Genomic DNA, 18,378 nt, shown 5'->3' with positions numbered 1-18,378 from the left:
CTAATAACTTTACCCTTTAACCTAATTTGAACCAATCATGTTGATAAAAACTTTAATTAGTCCTTACTTGAGTGCTCTTTAGAAATCTTAAAATGTTTTACTGTAATTTCTTCCTGTCCTTTGAATATTATATAAAGTAACATCTTCCATCTTTCGGTGATTAGTGGGTTTTATGCCTTTGTATTATTATTATTATTATTTTTTTAAATGTTTACTAATACCAGTGATTTTGGAAAGGGCATACTAACATCCTAATATACAGGAAGTAATACTGCAAACATTAAATCAATCTCAGGGACTGTTTGCTTACTCATCCCCCTTTTCCATGTACTACTCAATTCAGAAGCAACATCTCTCCTGAGGTCAACCGTCTGTTCACATTTCCCCAGTCAAATCCCACCTTAGGAGCTATTTCTATTGCAAAAAGTGAGTCAGCAACATTTCTGTTATTTATATACACCAGAAATACTAACTCATTTTCCAATAAATCATACCTTTATTTTGTGGCTGAAGCAAGAGCTTTTATTCATGTTTAGTCTAGAAACTCGGACAGAAAGAGAATAGAAGGTTATTACTAGTTGTTCCCTACATTTTTATTTCCAAAGCAAGCTGTATTAGAAGATGTTGAGAGAGAACACAAGCTACAGAACCACAGCTGACCCTCTTAGGAATTCAAGGTGAACTGTTAATTGATCTTGGCTGGGGCATGACTGTCTCCAGGTATTGTTTTTGACAGATCTCTATTAGGTGAACTTCCACACATGTATCAACAACTTGGATAAGAAGAGTCACGCTGAGGTCAAAAGATCAGACTTGTACTCGTTCGAGCTCACAGAGCTTTATTCAGGTTCATTCACTCATTGATCTGGAGGCAATAACATAGATGTTTTGTTAATGCCAACATACAAGATGCTTCTCCAAAGACAGGTTGGCAGTGAGAGTGGAAGACTCGGTATCATTCTCAAAGGCAGTAAGAAATTGTAGCCAAAAACATTACAGTTTTCCAGGGAATGTTCAAGCACGGAGCAATGTTTTTTAAATGTGAGTAACCCGTTGCAAAAGAAGCTTGTTTCAGAGGCAGACGAGCCTGCCACAGGAACCGGCCGCAGGACGTGCCCAGGCGGCATTCCCCCAGCCCAGCGCCAAGGTCAGAGGGGTTACCTCAAACTCTCAGGACTACGGCGAGGAACAACAGCAAAAAAAAGCCAGCCCGAAATCTCTAGACGCCTTTCCAGGGGCAGGAGCCTCCTCGGCTACAGCTGCGTGCCCGAGCCCCCCGGCGGGCTCCTGCCGCCCGCAGCCGCGGGGGCGGCGGTGGGGCTGAGCCGGCTGGCGAGCGGCGGGGCGAGGGCCGGGAGCCGCGTCTGCCCCCGCCCCGGGCCTGGCACCCTGCTCCCGCCCCCGCATCCTCTCGCTTATTTAGGGCGGGCTCGCCGTCCGGAGCACCTGACGCCGCGGGCGATGCCGGCCGGCCCTGCTTAGCGCTCGCCGCTGAGGGTGGGGGAGGACGGGCGGGTAGCGGCGACAGCCCGACGGCGGCGGTGGCAGCCCCGAGGTGCCCCGCAGAGCCCCGCACCGCAGCGGGGGCAGCTCCCGGGCCCGGCGGGGGGCGGGAGGGAGGGGCGGGGCAGGATCGGGGCCGGGCGGGCCGGAGCCAGCGGCGGCGGGAGAGCGGCAGGGCAGGGCGGCAGCGGCATGGCTTCGTCGCAAGGGAAGAACGAGCTGCGCTTCGCTGACTGGATGGCAGCTCTGCCGGCCGGCGTCCACCGCACGCCGCTCACCAACCTGGCCATCCCGGGTAGGTGCTGCCGCCTCCCCGTTTCTCCTCCCCGCTCCGGTCCCGGCGTGCCGGGAGGGGAGAGCGGAGCGCGGGGAGCGTCTCTTTCCGTCCTGCCGCCACGGAGGCAGCGCGCCCCGGGCCGCGTTGCTGCGGGTCTGGGGCTGAGCCCTCGCGGAGCTGCCCCCGAGAAGCCCGTGCCCTGCCTCCCGTGGGAGCGAGCGGGGCAGGTGCGTGGAGAGCTGCCCGCAGGACGCGGCTTTGGCAGCCCCGAACTGTAGGGAACTTGAGCGGCGATGGCTGATGAGTGCACTGGCTGGACCCGTTATTTGTGTGGAATAACAGCGGGTTCCTCCACTGCTTTCCTGGCCTGCTAGTCCGTTTACCGGACCTCACGTAGGACCAAAATACCGGGTGTTGCCTGTTTCCTCCCGAACTTGTGCCTTGAGGTGGGGTCTGAGCCCCGGGGGCTGGGGAAGGGTGCGGGGCTCCCGCCGGGGCGGGCGGACCCGCCGCGCTGCCGCTTCGCTGCGTCTCGCCCGCAGAAAACGTTCGGTCTCAGCGCGGATCGAAGTGCGATGAGAAATGGCAGGTCATGGCGCTCTGACTGTGAGCTCTCCTGTTCCCTCTGTTTTGGGTGGTTTGTTATTTTTGTTTTTATTATTATTATTTTCTGCGAGGCATTAACTGTAGCTGTAGGCACGCAAAACAAGGCGTCGAGTCCAAACGAGTAATTGATTGGGGTAATCCGTGGATTGAGGGAGCACCTCATTCTGCTATAGACCTCTTTACCAGCACCTTATCCCCCTGAGATGTGTAACAGGAATGATGTTTCGGAGATGCTGAAACTGTAACGTCTCTTAAGCTTCTTAGTAGAAGTGTTCACTTCTTGCAAGTTTTGTGTAGGAAGCTATTAATGTTACAGCAATGTTTGTATCGCTAGTCAAAGATATTTTTTAAGGTAATGTAATTGCAGCATCTGTTTGCTAGAACGTATTTTCTGCAGTTCTAGTTAAACACAGGTGTGCCCTTTTAAAATCATGTATGTTAGTTTCTTACAGTTTACACAAGCTATGTCTAGTATTTCACTTGCTGCACTGGTTTGTGTCGTTCGTTTAACATATCATGTATAAACTTACATCCCTCTGAGCCATACGAATCTAGCATCTCTAACTGTTAAGTCAAAATATGGTCCAGCTGTAAAAGCTTTTGGTGTTAGTAACTTTTCCTTAATCCCTAAACTGTGGAATGTTCTTGCAGAATATTGGCTGTGAAGAGAAAGTGCCCTGTGAGTCACTGGGCCTTTACAGGTTAAAGGTATTATTTTAGAGCTTTTTCTTGGTTTGGGGGAGATGATGATCAAACGTACTTGCTTCTAGATAGAAGAAATTGCTTTTGATATGGATCACCTCAGGCTGGCCTCCTTAACTGAAGCATCATGAGGCTGGTGCATCTATCATTGGTGCAACTAAGTCATTGAGCTCTGTGTTACTTTCTCATAGACTCTGTAAAATACAGGACAGCTTTTCACAGTGGACATTTTTCATACTGCCTAACCCTTTGGTAGTTACAAGCTTTCACACTTTGTTAATATGTTTAAATAAAAAGACAAACAAATGAAAATAAGCCCCCCCAAAAAACCCCAAACCAACAAACATACTATGGGCTATAAGTGCCAGTTAATAATCCTGGTACTGCAATTAAGCAGTGGGCAAGTTCTTCAGCCTATAAATGCAGAGGCTGACCTCTTAATATTGGCAGAAGGGTTTTGTTTATTCACAGCCATGCACACAGTCTCACTGTTTGTGAAATTTGCAGAAAATCACCTCCAACTTGAGTGGCATAGTGTTAAGACCTTTGAAATTTGGCCTTCTGTTACTGCAAATTGACACAGATCTTACTTATCTGCTTATTTGACTTTTAAAGTGCCAGCTTTGGCAAACAGAGCCTTATGAGGAGGGGGAAAATATATTTCATATGAATTCATCAATTAGGGAGCCTGGCATGCAGGCTGTAGGTATCAGTGCAGTTTATATGTAATCTTTTAACAGTAGATTTATTATTAAACATACAATGTGGAAATATACAATATTAGTACAAAGACAAACATGGGATTGGTTTAATTCTTTAAGAAATAACCTCTGAGACATTAATGTTTATTTGGAATTTTCCTGCCGTATAACCACAGCTGAAATTAATGCTACATGTGTGTAATAGCTATTAACATATAACTGCTAATAAAGCAGTTAAAGCAAGGGTTATATAGAATACAAAACCTGGTATGTCAAATCTTCATAATTTTAACTTGTGAATTTTTAGCTGTTTTGGAATCTTAACATGTAATTAGTAATGTATTGGTAGAATTACTGCTGTATCTTGCAAATGGCATTTTGTTTATATTGCTTTTTTTTCTTACCAAAATAAGTTAAGAGTACATTTTTATTTTTCCCAGCAGGATGTAAACTTCCCTTGCGCAGTAGGAATACTGATTATGACCTTAATTCAGGAGGATGGAATTCAATGCCGGAGCCAGAGTAACAGTCCACTGATAATGTTGAAGAAACCAAGCTATTGGCTTGAAAATGTTAGAATTATTTTTCCAAATGAATTTTATCATCACTTATCCAATACAGAGGATGTGGCACTAAATTAAGTGAGAAGTATTGTTTTATTAGAAATAATCAGTACATTTCTCATTGTTTAGAAGGAGTGCTGGGAACTGAGGTGATACACTGTGTTGTTGTTGCACAGGCATACATGTAATACTTTAAGTGTTGCAAAGAGAAGAACAAAACCCATAGTATTCTGTCAGCATTGTATTTAAACAGTACCATTAAATGCATGTTATGTTCATGGTATGTCTAAAATATTAATGACATTTTTTTAGTTGGTCAGTTTTTAAGCTTACGCAGGCACAATTTATACTATTTCTGACACCTTTTCACAGTCAGTGCTGAATTTTGTAAGTATTCCAGTAAATTACTTGTTTCATTGTCTGCAGTTCAAGCCATGTACTTTTGTTTTCAAAGATCAGGAATTCAGTAGATGAGACAGATCTCTGATATAACTTGTGCCAGTCTTGTCAATCAAACTTTTCAATTTTAATTTATTCCAAATGCAAGATAATACCTTAGATCATTATGTTCTTTCATTGTGCAGTCTATGACTGTGTTCTCTTGCACTGCAAAAAAAAGATTTTCCTCAACTGAAGGATATTAGTGGCAAATAATAGTGTAAGGTATTGGGAAATGAAATTATCTTTTAGCTTCCAGAAAATACCATGCATCTTTACTTTTCTATTGCTATGACAATTGAAACAGTGAAAATATATATTCTTAGGATTTTAGCCCAAGGTATATGTCTCCTAGTGTTCCTAAACTGCCTTTTATGTTAAAAGATCTGCCTGGCTAAATTAAAAACACTCTGGCTAGGAAAAAGGTAGGGGATTGTGGACTATTTTTGTTATTGTTGTTTGAGGGGAGGGGATATATCTTGTGGTAGTTGGTTCAAGTCTGTTTTGTTCAATGTCTGTGCCTCTTTCACCAAAATAAACAGGTTTTGTAGATAATGTTTGTTTATAGAACTTAAATCTTTATGCCCCTAATTTAAGGCTTTCTGGGTGAGGTATAGAGTGCCCATGTATTCTGCTGTGCTGATGCCCACTTTTTAATCTGAGTTGAGGGTATGAGCTGTGTGAAATGCAGTAAAATAAACATCAGCAGGCAGCATTTCCTTACGATCAATTAAAGATCAATTAATTTTCTTATTTGCAGTCTGTAAATACATATCTAGTTTGATGTACTAATTGGTACTAATAATGTGTAGTACATGTTGCCTTAGAATCACAGAATCATCAAGGTTGAAAAACTTCAAGATCATCAGGTCTAACCATCAGCCCTACACCCCCAGAACCACTAAACTGTCTCTGAAGCACCATGTCTACCTGCTTTTTGAACATCTCCAGGGTCGGTGCCTCCACCATCTCCCTGGGCAGCCTGTTCCAATGCCTCACTACTCTTTCTGTGAATAAATTTTTCTTTATATCCAATCTGAACCTCTTGCAGCACAGCTTGACTGCATTTCCTCTTGTCTTGTCACTAGGGAGAAGAGGCCAACACCCATCTCACTAGAACCTCCTTTCAGGTAGTTGTAGACAGCAATGAAGTCTCCCCTCAGTCTTCTCTTCTCCAGGCTGAACAACCCCAGCTCCCTCAGCTTCTCCTTGTAAGACCTGTTCTTCAGACCTTAAATCAGCCCAGTTGCCCTTCTCTGCACCCTCTCCAGCACCTTGATGTCCTTCCTATACTGCAGTGCCCAAAACAGCACACAGTGCTCAAAATGTGGCCTGTATAGGGGCAGGATCACCTCTTGGTCCTGCTGGTCACACTGTTCCTGATGCAGGCCAGGATGTTGCTGGCCTGCTTGGCCACCCGGGCACACTGCTGGCTCATGTTCAGCTGGCTGTCCATCAACACCCCCAGGTCTCTCTTTGCTGGGCCACTTCAGCCCCTTGTCCCCAAAGGCTCCACCAGCCTTTCTGCTGATGCTAATATTCCAAACCTCTGGAAGTCTGTAATGAAAATTATAATGGAAAAAAAAGTATTTACCTCCCCAAGTAACTTAACTCTCCACCAAAACTGGTGATAGCCTAACATATGCCATATAAGCAATCCTCATTTGTGCTAGGGACATATCTCTCCTTCATATAATGTAGATTAAATCTTCTGAATGAATGCAAGACCCAAAATATCCCTTGAGTGCATAATTTTGAGAGTTGGGACTCTCTTTGTTTCATAGGAGAGTTTTTTGCTTTATTGAGACAGATGAAACCTTTGTCCTTGGCATGGGCTATTGTCACTGGGAGCAATACAATTCCAGTGAAAATTATTTTGCTGTGATACTAGCTTGGCAGCTGTTTGCTTAATGTTGTTACTTAAGAGGAGTACAAAGAACTTGACTGGCTTCTTTTTTTTCTTATGAGATTATTATTTTTTTTCATTTATTTTGACCAATGAATTTCTTTGTCCATCAGCAAGAAAGCAACTGCTATTCACAGCAGAGCTGATGTTGGCTCATTTCAAATAAGAAGTTGTTGGCAGGTGGAGGGTGGGTGTGGTTTTTTTTTTGTTTGTGTTTTTTTTTTGTGCTACCCATCTTTAGAAAGAAGTTCTGAGACTTGAAACTTGTAATTCTCACCATGCCACCATCATAGTGCTCTGAAAAGAAAGAGCAAGACCTAGTGGGGAATTGGTTTACAAAAAGGGAGGATGTGTGTGAGCATCAAAGATGTATTAAGAGATGGGAGATGGTATGAAGAGTACTGGGAAAAGCATGCATGTTACTCTAGCTGGGATATTTTAGCCATTTTGTGAATGACAGCAATGCTGAGGTAAAGAAACAGCTATGTTTCAAATATTTTAAATTTGTGTCTTCTGTTGTAACACCTTGCAAATGTTCAAGTGATTACTTCTTAGGTGGACACTTGTTCTTAGCCTCATGGAGAAATACTTTCATCTTCAAAATGGCTAGAAATACTTTCTTGTTTGGCTATTTAGATAAATAATATTTTTGCTGTTGAAATATTAATAGGGAGCTCTTTAATTTTGAGCTTGAATAGCTGAGGAATTGGATGTTCTGGTATCTCCACTTTGTTTGGTCTAATTCTGTACAAAATTACCTCTGCTTGTAACTGTAGACTGATGATGCAGGTAAACTTATAAATAAACCTATAATGCAGGTTGCCTATTAGCTTTTGACATGCATGTCAGTATCTGGAAGAACTTTCTTTTTCCAATGCACTTGCACTGTATTTCAGTGTTTTATACCTGTAATAAGTACTTTTTGATTTATTTGCTGCTCAGAAAATGAGCAAAGATCCTCATAACTGACCTGAACTTTTTTTGGGATAAATCTCTACTTACTGATGCTGGGTGGTCTTTTTACATTACTATTATCCACAAAAGAGCCTCTCACTGGCCCTGGACCTGCTAAGGTGTCATTTCCAACCCTTCCAGAAATACTTCTGTGATCCAGTTTCCTGTACTGTTCACCACTAATTTCCCCTACTGTGACATGTTTCTGGCATGCACAAAACAAAGCTGTTTGGTTCCTTGCACTGCCATAAAAACCAAATAGTTCAAGCCTTTCAGTTACTTGCCCATCTGCTACCAGAGGTAATTTGAAACTGCTTTTGCTTGGTTTCCCAACAGGAGCTATTTATTTAATCCAGCAATCTCTGTCTGCTCTGTCTCCTGCGGCTTAGTTCCAGCAGAGCTGACTCCTTCTGTGACCTGCCTTGCATTCTGCCACCATGGCAGGTGCATCAGAGGGAATGGCTTTATGGCCATCTGGAATTATTCCCCTTTCCACCTCATTGCATTTGTTTCATTTAATCTCTTTGCAGAAAACTACTTAACTGTTCTGTGCATCCAAACTGCCTTTACCTTCTGACAATTCTTAGCTTTGTGTTTGGTAACTGTTTCATGTTTTGTAACCTGCAGTTTGTACTGTAGTGCAACTTGTGTCTTTCTTACAAAATACTGCTTGCTTTGAAGAAGCTCAGATGCACCCAGCTGTGTCAATAATTTAAAATGCAGGTGCAAAGTAGACAAAGTTTTGGAGACTGTAACTTTAAGCCTCCTAAGAGCTATGTAATCTCTTCTACTGATCTACGTACAGATAAATTAAAATTTTAGCTATTTAATTAGAAATTGATTGTCTACTTTTAATAGGAGATAGAAGATAGAACATATAAGAATGTTTTAGATTCAGTAAACGGATTTGTGTTTAACAGTCTGCTTTTCAAAGTGCAGCCATTTCTGGGGAGAATAACCTCTGTGCCCATCTTGTCCTTAGGGGATCAAATGCACCCTCAGTAAGTTTTCAGATGACACCAAGTTGGGTGGGAGTGTTGATCTTCCTGAGGGTAGGAAGGCTCTACAGAAGAATCTGGACTATTCAGACACTTCTGTCTCTGTCTCTCTCAGCTCTTACAGTATCATAGAATCATAGAATGGTTTGGGTTGAAAGGGAGTTTTAAAGGTCATCTAGTCCAACTCCAATATGAGGCTTCCTAGATACAGTCTCACACATACATGTACACACACACTACACAGCTGTAATGCCCTGCACTTGGGTCACAACAACCCCATGCAGTGTTACAGGCTTGTGGCAGAGAGGCTGGAGAGCTGCCCAGTGGAAAAGGGGCTGGGGTTGTTGGTCGACAGTGGCTGAATATGAGCCAGTGTGTGTCCAGGTGGCCAAGAAGGCCAACAGCATCCTGGCCTGTATCAGCAATAGTGTGGCCAGCAGGAGCAAGGCAGTGATTGTCCCCATTCGAGGCTGCACCTTGAATCCTGGGTTCAGCTTTGGGCCTCTCACTACAAGAAGGACATTGAAATGCTGGAGCAAGTCCAGAGAATCACGGAATTGCCGAAGTTGGACGAAACCTCCAGACATCATCTAGTTTAACTCTCCTGCTAAAGCAGGATTGCCCTGAGCACATTAGTCAGCACTGCATCCAGGCAGGCCTTGAATGGCTCCAGAGAAGGAGACTCCACAACCTCCCTGGGCAGCCTGTTCCAGTGCTCTGTCACCCTCACTGTAAAATTTTTCCTCATATTCAAATGGAACTTCCTGTGTTCCAGCTTGTGCCCATTGCTCCTCGTCCTGTCACTGGGAACTACTGAAAAGAGTCTGGCTCCAGCCTCCTTGCACCCACCCTTTAGATACTTGGAGGCATTGATAAGGTCTCCCCTCAGCCTTCTCTTCTCCAGGCTGAAGAGTCCCAGCTCTCTCAGCTTTTTCTCATAAGGGAGATGCTCCAGTCCCCCAGTTATCTTTGTTGCCCTCCACTGGACTCTATCCAGTAGTTCCCTGTCTCTCTTGAGCTGGGAAGCCCAGAACTGGATGCAGTATTCCAGGTGTGGCCTCACTAGGGCAGAGTAGAGGGGAGAATGACCTCTCTTGACCTACTGGCCACACTCTTCCTTATGCACCGAAGGATTCCACTGGTCCTCTTGGCAGCAAGGGCACATTGCTGGCTCATGGATGATTTAATATCTACCAGGACTCCCAGATCCTTCTCCTCAGAAATGCTTTCCAGCAGGTCCACTCCTAACATATATTGGTGCTTGGGGTTCTTCCTCCCCAGGTGAAGGACCCTACACTTGCTCTTGTTGGACCTCATTAGGTTCTTCTCTGTCCATATCTTCAGCCTGTCCAGGATGGCAGCACAGCCCTCTGGAGTGTCACCACTCATCCCAGTTTCGTATCATCAGCAAACCTGCTGAGGATACACTGTGTCCCCTCATCCAAGATGTTGATGAATATGTTGAACAAGACCAGACTTGAGTATTGACTCCTGAGGGACACCACTGGTTACAGGCCTCCAACTCAACCCTGCTTCATTAATCACAACCCTCTGAGTTCTGTCACACACCAGCTCTCAATACACCTCACTGTCTACTCATCTAGCCCACAGTCCCTCAGTTTCCTAATGAAGATGTTATGGGAGACAGTGTCAGAAGCCTTGCTGAAGTCAGGGTAGATGACATCTGCTGCTCTCCCCTCATCCAGCCAATGACTTATGTCATCATTGAAGGCTAGCAGACTGGTCAAGTATGATTTACCCTTGGTAAATCGATATTGACCACTCCAAATAAGTTCCTGTTGTTCAATGTATTTAGAGATGACATCCAGAACAAGTCACTTCTTCACCTTCCCAGGGACAGAGGTGAGACTAACCAGCCTGTAGTTCCCTGGGTTCTCCTTCTTGCCCTTTTTGAAGGATGGAGTGATACTGGCCTTCCTCCAGCCCTAGGCACCTCTCTTGTTCTCCAGGATCTTTCGAAGATGATGGAGAATGACCTGGCAATAACATCTGCCAGCTCTCTCAGCACTTGTGGGTGCATCCCATCAGGGCTCATGGATTTATGGATGTCCAGTTTGGCCAAGTGGCCTCTAACCTGGTCCTTCTCTACAGAGGTCTTTCTCTCTCCAGACTTTTCTCCTTGCCTCCACAGTCTGGGATTCATTATAGTCAGCTTTAGCAGTGAAGACTGAAGCAAAGACATTCAGTAACTCTGCCTTCTCTGTGTCTTCCACCACTAGAGTGCCCACCTCTTTCATCAGCAGGCCTACTTTTTCCCTAGTCTTCATTTATCTGTTGATATACTGAAAAAACCTCTTCTTGTTACCTTTAACCGCAGTGGTCTAGTTGAGTTCTGCTTGAGCCTTAGCCCTTCCAATTTTCCCTTTGCATGGCTTCACTACATCTGGTATTCCTTGTAAGTTGCCAACCCCCTTTTCCAAAGGCTGTAAACTTTCCTTTTGTTCCTGAGGTCCAGCCAAAGCTGGACTTAGCCAGGCTGGTCTTCCTCCCTGTCAGCTCATCTTTTGGGACCTGTGTCTTTAACAGGTCCTCCTTGAAGTATGACCAGCCTTCCTGGGCTCCTTTGCCCTTCAGGACTATCTCCCAAGGAACACTCTCAACCATGCCCTTAAACAGGCCAAGGTCTGCCCTTTGGAAGTCCAAGGTGGCAGTTCTGCTGGCTCCCCACCTTGCTTCTCCGAGAATTGAGAACTTTATCATTTTGTGATCACTCTGCTCAAGATGACCTCCAACCTTTACATCCCCCGCAAGACCTTCTCTGTTAACAAGCAGCAGGTCCAACAGGACACTTTCCCTAGTTGGCTCTCTCGCCAGCTGTGTCAGGAAGTTGTCTTTCACACACTCCAGAAATCTCCAGGACTGTTCCCTCTCTGCTGTGTTGCATTTCCAGCAGACATCTGAGAAGTAGAATTCCCCCACAAGAAGAAGGGCTGCTGATTGCAAGACCTCTGCCAGCTGCTTACAGAATATTTTATCAGCCTCTACATCCTGGCTGGGCAGTCTGTAACAAACTCCCACCATGATGTCTGCCTTATTGGCCTTCCCCTTGATTCTTACCCTTAAACACTCAACATTTGAGTTGAGTAACTTAACATCGTCATTCACAACTTTACGTTCTAGGCATTCAAATTTATCTAAAACATAGAGGGCCACCCCACCAACTCTCCTTCCTTGCCTATACCTTCTGAGAAGTTGGTAGCTGTCAATCACAGCACTCCAGTTGTGCGAGTCTTCCCACTACATTTCTGTGCTGGCAACTATGTCATAGTTTTCTTGCTCTACAATGGTCTCCAGCTCCTCCTGTTGGTTGCCCATGCTGCATGCACTGGTGTAGATGCACTTCAGCTGGGCTAACTGATCTGCCACCTTTTTGAGGAGCAAGCCCTGATTCCCACCTGACCACACTCAGACAGTTGTCTAGTTACCAGCCTATCACTATCCCTCGTGTTTTCGCTGCCATGTGGATCATCATCCGCTACCTCCACTGAGACAACAGACTGCAAGTCCTTGGTAGCACTTTTACTCACAAGCACTGGCATTCTGCTCCCAGCCTCCTCTCTAGAAAGCCTGGTTTCATCTCCATCCCCCTTCAAACCCAGTTTAAAGCTCTTTCAGTGAGCCCTGCTAACTTGTGTCCCAGGAACCTTCTTCCCCCTTGGGTTAGGCTTTCCCCACCTGTTGCCAGCATGTCTGGTGTCCTGTAGATCAACCTGTGATCAAAGAAACCAAAGTCTTTCCAGCTAACACTAGTCTCAAAGCCAGGAGTTAACCTGCTGGCTCTTACTGTTTATCCCCTCTTCAGTCCCTGCAACTGGTGGGATAGAGGAGAACACTGCTTGTGCTCCTGATCCCTTAACCAGCTGTCTCTGTGCCCTGAAGTCTCTCTTAATTGTCTTTGGACTTCTGGTAGCTACCTCATCACTGCCTACCTGAAATATCAGTAACAGGTAGTAACCAGAAGGCCAAGCTAGGGTAGAGAGTTTTCTCCGTATGTCCTTAATCCTGGCCCCAGGGAGGCAGCTGACTTCCTAAGAAGTGGGTCTGGCCTGCATTCAGGGCCTTCTGCTCCCTTTAGAAGTGAGTCACCTATAATAAGGACCTGAAACTAGTGAAGGGTCTGGAGAAAAAGTCCTATGAGGAGAGGCAGAGGGAACTAGGGTTGTTTAGTTTGAAGGAAGCTGAGGGGAGACCTCATTGCTCTCTACAACCACCTGAAAGAAGGTTGTAATGAGGCAGGTGTTGGCCTTTTCTCCCAAGCAACCAGCAATAGAACAGCAGGAAGTAGCCTCAAATTGTGGCAGGGGAGGTTTAGACTGAATATTAAGAAATATTTCCTCACTGAAAGGCTTGTCAAGCATTGGAACAGGCTGCCCAGGGAAGCGGTTGAGCGATCATCCCTGGAGGTATTTAAAAGACTTGTAGATGTGGTGCTCAGGGACATGGTTTATTGGTGGACTTGGCAGTGCCGGGTTTACGATTAAACAACTAGATGATCTTAGAGGTCTTTTCCAACCTCAATGATTCTATCATTGTGTTAATAGTTTGCATGTTTATTTTAATGTATTTATACTTCCATTAGAAAACTCTAACACTGCCAGCTCCCTTGGAGTTCTGTCCTTAGTCTTCCATCAGCTCAGGTCCAAGTATCCAAAGAGAATCTTCACTGTGTGATATTCCTACTGTAGCAAAATATCATAGCTACAGTTGATAGCTACAGCTATCAAAGCTGTTTTTCTTGAGGTGAAATTGAGGATATTTTTTCCTCTGATTGGAAATAGAGATTTGGTCTTTTACTGTCTTTTTTTAATATTTATCTCAATTTTCACTGTAATCTAATTTAAAACAAACCACTAGAACAGTTTTCAGATGTTTTGCCACCTTTTGAATTATTTCTGTTTGTATTAAGTAAAGTTTAATCTTTGTTTATGTAAACTCTTACCGGGTTAGCTTCCATATCTCATGCTTAAATACTTTGTTTTAGTGTTTCAACAATTGAAAATAAATAAATAAATTGAAATTGCAGAATAGCTAGAAAAAGAAAGGGGGGAGAAAAAAGGGATTTCCTTGGTTTTAGTTCCAGGCAGCACTCTTCTCTCTGTGAGACACACAGGATGTTTCAGATGATTGGATGTTATGGTATTTGCTGCTGCTTTGAAGGCAAAAACCTACCCATGAAGTTTATTGGATTATATATTTTGCTTGTAATGTGAAAAGCCAGGAAGCCAGGATACAGGGTACAGTTCTTTAAATAAATTCTGTGCCTTTTCTTTTGCAAAACAAAACTCAGTGAGTTTATACTTTACACTTTATGTTTTACCTTGTTGTGCTCTCATCTACAATGTATTTGTTTTTATAGATTTTTTTTTTAAATGTGAGTTTTTTACATTGGTTCCCTCAGACTTAAAGTGTCCTTCTTGACATCAGGAGTATCCCCTGCTAGTGGACAGTGACTTCATTTTTGCAGGAGAGTCCTGTTGGTGCATACTAAAATTAACATAACAAGGATTAAACTGAGCCAGGGTTACATGGTCTGTGAGATGCGAGGGTGGAGATCTCAGCCCAGAGTTAGAAGTGCTCTGCTGAAGGAGATCAAAGGTGCCGTCAGTTTAGTGACCTGGCCCTGGTGTCTCCTCTGGCCTGTATCAGGGAAAGGGCTTCAGGACAGGTGAGAATAAAGGGATATCTCTCCCTCCTCCCACATGCTCCTTTACTCTTCTGGCCTGTGGATTTCTTGAGCCAAAGCTTTGCATCCAAATTATGTTCTATAAGCCTTGATGGACTGCCTTTTCAGTGGCTTTCAAGGGAGAGCTGTGTCCCTTTGTCAGTAGGTGAGGCTGGACTAGGAACGTTCCCTGTTCCCCTTGGCTGCTGGAGAGTGTGAGGTTTGTACAGTCATGGGGAGAGGGCTCAGGAGTGTTTGTGGCACACTGGGTCAGTGATGTGAGGACATAACTAGCACAAGAGAGGACTGACACAGGTTTGTGTCTCCACTTTTGGGACTGCTTAGGGTTTTGATACTGGATAGAGCAACAGAACCTGCCTGGGGATCACTGGATGCAGCCTGAATGCCTCTTTCCCGACTGAGCATGGGTGAGCCTGTGAATCTCATCCACTGCTGTGGAGATGTAGGGGGATGGCTGAAGGATATCTCCTAATGCTCAGTAGTTTTTGGCTGTGTACAACCCACATAAATCAACATTTCTCTGCTCTAGAGGAAATGTATCTTTATGACATAATCACATGCATTGTCACCTACCCTAGAGGAACTAGCATTTGTGGGGACCTCTTTCTAGCCCAAACTGCTTCTCAACTAAGTCTTCAGGAAACACTAAGCCAACAGTGTAATTTTCAGAACACGATTTTCTCTTTCTTTGGCATTGCTTTCCCAGATGTGCCAAGAGAGATAACATTTCTTATTTTTCAAATTAACTTTCTAGGCTGTGAATTAGCTTGAATTTTTTCAGAGAGGTGGGAGGTGATGATGTTTTGATATTGTTTTAATAACAGGTGTTTTCATATTTCAAATAGTATGCAGAAGCATCAATAAACAAACTTCAAGCCTTGAAAGCAATCCCTCTGAGCTTAGTGAGCTGATAATGCCCTTCCTTTCAACACTGCTGTTGTCTACAAGAGCATGCTGTTCCTGGAGCACAGATGCCAGGAAGCTAAATGCAATCTCTTTTATGTTGCACTGTCCTTCAGGTGTCCTTTCAACTTTGTTTTAAGTACAGAATACTCGTCAGAAATACTATGTTAGAGAATATATAAAGCCAGTAGAATTATAGAAGAGTATTCTTCTAACATGGAAATCACATTTAAAAGTAAGCGGGTATAGGCTAACAGTTGTGTCTCTCTGCCTCAGATAATAATTGGTGAGCACTGTTTTAGGGTAGGAAGTGATGTGTTTTAAAAAATCCCACCAATTTATGGACAAAGAAAGAGAGATCCAGGAGGGAGGGAAGGAAGGAAATACTATGCTTGAAGTAAGGTTTTTGCATGAGTTCAACCCAGTTCACAGTTAAATTTGGGTTTGTTTTTTGTTAGGTTGATTGGTTTGTCTTTGAACAGTCTGTGGGATAATAGAATTGATCAACTGTCAGGAGAAATTTTGGTATTAGTCTGACTGGGCCTGCTTCTCCACTGCCTTGCACCATGTGTAAATGCAGATCTGTATGGAATGTCAACAAATCAGAGCAGCAACTCTGTATTTTTACTTTGTGTATTGTGTGTTGTGGTGATTAGTCTGTCTTGGTTAGCACTTGAGGAACAAATTGCTCTGACCAGATTAAGACAGCAATCCTGATTTGATGATGGACTTAAATATAGCTCTATAGAATATCCAGTGCAACTCATTTGTCAGAGATGGGTACTAGCTTACATTACTTCCAGTCTTTAAGTGAACCATTATTAAATTGCTACATGAAGGAAAAAGAAATTTGTTTGCAAAGTGAAAAAAATCACAAGCTTTACATTCCATTGTCTTTGATTATGACATACATACAAATCAGTGAAGGGCTAGAAAGAAGTGGGATTTGGGATTTTACATATTGCATTTCAAAGTCAGCTGAAAGAGATACTGTGATGACTAAGAGGGCTAGATCAGGCCCTTTGTTACTGTGGTGAATTAAGGAACATGCAGAAGAGGAGACAGCATATAATGTTTTTGAGACAGTGCACTACTGAAGTGTTACTAAGTTGTATTTTGGTTTTGGACTGCATTATGATGATACTGGAGCCAGCTGGACTTTCACAGGCTAGCCATTTTTTACTGTAAAATTAAGAAAATATGAGGCTTTCAGCTGTGTTAACATTTATTTATAATAATATGCTTTAATATTTAGGCAGCAATATTTCAAAAACAAGCTAGCTTATTTTCCAAATCTTACCATATCTTTTAAGATGTTCATGTAATTAATGTCTGTAGAACTCTTGGGACAAGTAAGGGTTGTAATTTCTGTTTTTTGTCTCCCATTTCAAATGTTAACGAGCTGTTCCTGGAATTACTGGAATAGAGATACATATAGAAACAGCAAATATTCTCCAAGAAAGGGCTTTAAATGTCTGGTGTATTTGAGGCTATGTATTGTTGTTTTGTGACAGCAGTATCAGTCTGTTTTCTGAAGCCCTGGAACACCAGGGCTCTTTTTATGTCTTGAACAGCTTCTTACAAAAAGACCAATCCTCTTGCTTTGGTCTCTGATCCTGGCTGGATTTTCATGTCATAATATTGACTGTTGGTTAGTTTAAAAACAAGTAGTTTAAATAATACTGACGTGCAAGGGGAGAACAAAAGAGCAGCTGTCAGAAATGCAGTGTGGATTTGTGTATCATTTTAAAGGCAAGGTTTGGGGGAGTTTTTGATGCATGGACTGGGTGCCAAGAAGAACAGCAGAGCTGGAGATCTTTGAGACATCACAGTGCAAGTGACTAGACTGGGTGACTTTGATATTAGCCCAGCTGAAGCGTGCAGCAGATGCATGTCTGTGTCAGTGCATGAAAACGATGATAAGTAGTATGGCTGGTCTAGGACAGGGCTTCTGACTTCTGGCTTTTGCTGATGCTTTCAGAGGGAGATGTAAGGTCAGATTCAGTGAAGTGAGGGAAATAAAGCTTGTATAAATGAAATGGTCAGTGCATAGGAAGTGTGTGCATCATTTAACCATATCCATAGCCTCCATACTAAACACAAATTTTAAAGACCCATATTCTGTATTATGACAGGATATTTTCCATGTTTCATGGACCAGAAAAACTAAATGGCTTGCTTAAAGTGGGGGAGGCAGAGGCAGAAGTAGGAAATATAAGGAAATGTAATGTAGATTGTAATTTAGTGACTTAATCTTTGAACCATGCTTTTTCCTAAACTGTGCAATTTAGAATTGATGTATGCTTCTCTGACAGTGAATTACAGTATAATAGAGGACACAGAGGTATGCAAAGCTTATCATGATAGCTCACACATTACATTTTGATATCTTGTATGTGAGACTTGCCTAGTTTACATGTTGTCTTGCTGGCAAGGAAAGGAAACATTTCCCCACAGGAAATCAGCACAGGTTCATTAGTCATCAGAGGGTGTGATGGCATACGGAGTGCTAGATGGCACTGCCCACATCTGAGGTGGTCTCTGAAGAAAAGGTTTCAGTCAGAGGCTGGATCAGATCATCAGCAGTTGTGGCAGATCCCCATGGGCTCGAGGGTGAGCCATGGGAGATGAAGTTTCTGGCCTCATTTGAAAAACAAATAAAGGGTTACAGCAGCTTCAGCTAAAGATGAGGTTTGCAAGGCTTGCCGAGGAATGGCTGGCCAGTTAGCAACAGAATCTGAGTTATGGTAAGGGTTGCCCATGTTGTTAACTGGAGTTACATGCAAACACAGCACTGCTACTGCGGTGGATGTTTCCTGGTGCCATCCAGCAGAACTTCTTCCCCTTTCAGCAGATGAACCATAGCCAGCTGTTTTTATCTGTGTCCTTCAGCCACCTGTGCAAAGAATCAGAGTATGGGATTTGTTTCCTGATTGTTGACCAAGCTGCATATCACTGTAGTCTTTAAAATATGCTAGTGAGGAGCAGGACAAAGTGTGAGCACTCAGAAGCCTCCTCTAGCACTGTCTGAAAGCTGAAGGGCTCCAGTAATTTCATCCACTCACTCAAAATAATGCAAAACGGAGAATATAGTAAGTTAAAAGGGGAATAAATACACTGAAG

General features: G+C 43.5%; 1 protein-coding gene across 1 annotated transcript in view; it reads left to right on the top strand.

Moving 5' to 3' along the window:
- The first annotated feature begins 1,649 nt into the window (after nucleotides 1-1,649).
- PLCXD3 (phosphatidylinositol specific phospholipase C X domain containing 3) overlaps nucleotides 1,650-18,378 on the top strand; it is an 86,248-nt gene continuing 69,519 nt past the window's right edge. Inside the window, exon 1 of the mRNA XM_051643608.1 lies at nucleotides 1,650-1,798. Coding sequence (XP_051499568.1) covers nucleotides 1,696-1,798 — 103 coding nt within the window. The 5' untranslated portion in view covers nucleotides 1,650-1,695. The remainder of the gene's footprint in view (nucleotides 1,799-18,378) is intronic.

The sequence above is a fragment of the Apus apus genome, chromosome Z, assembly GCF_020740795.1.
Source record: "Apus apus isolate bApuApu2 chromosome Z, bApuApu2.pri.cur, whole genome shotgun sequence".
Taxonomy (NCBI): domain Eukaryota; kingdom Metazoa; phylum Chordata; class Aves; order Apodiformes; family Apodidae; genus Apus; species Apus apus.
This window is presented reverse-complemented; position numbering and strand designations above follow the sequence as displayed.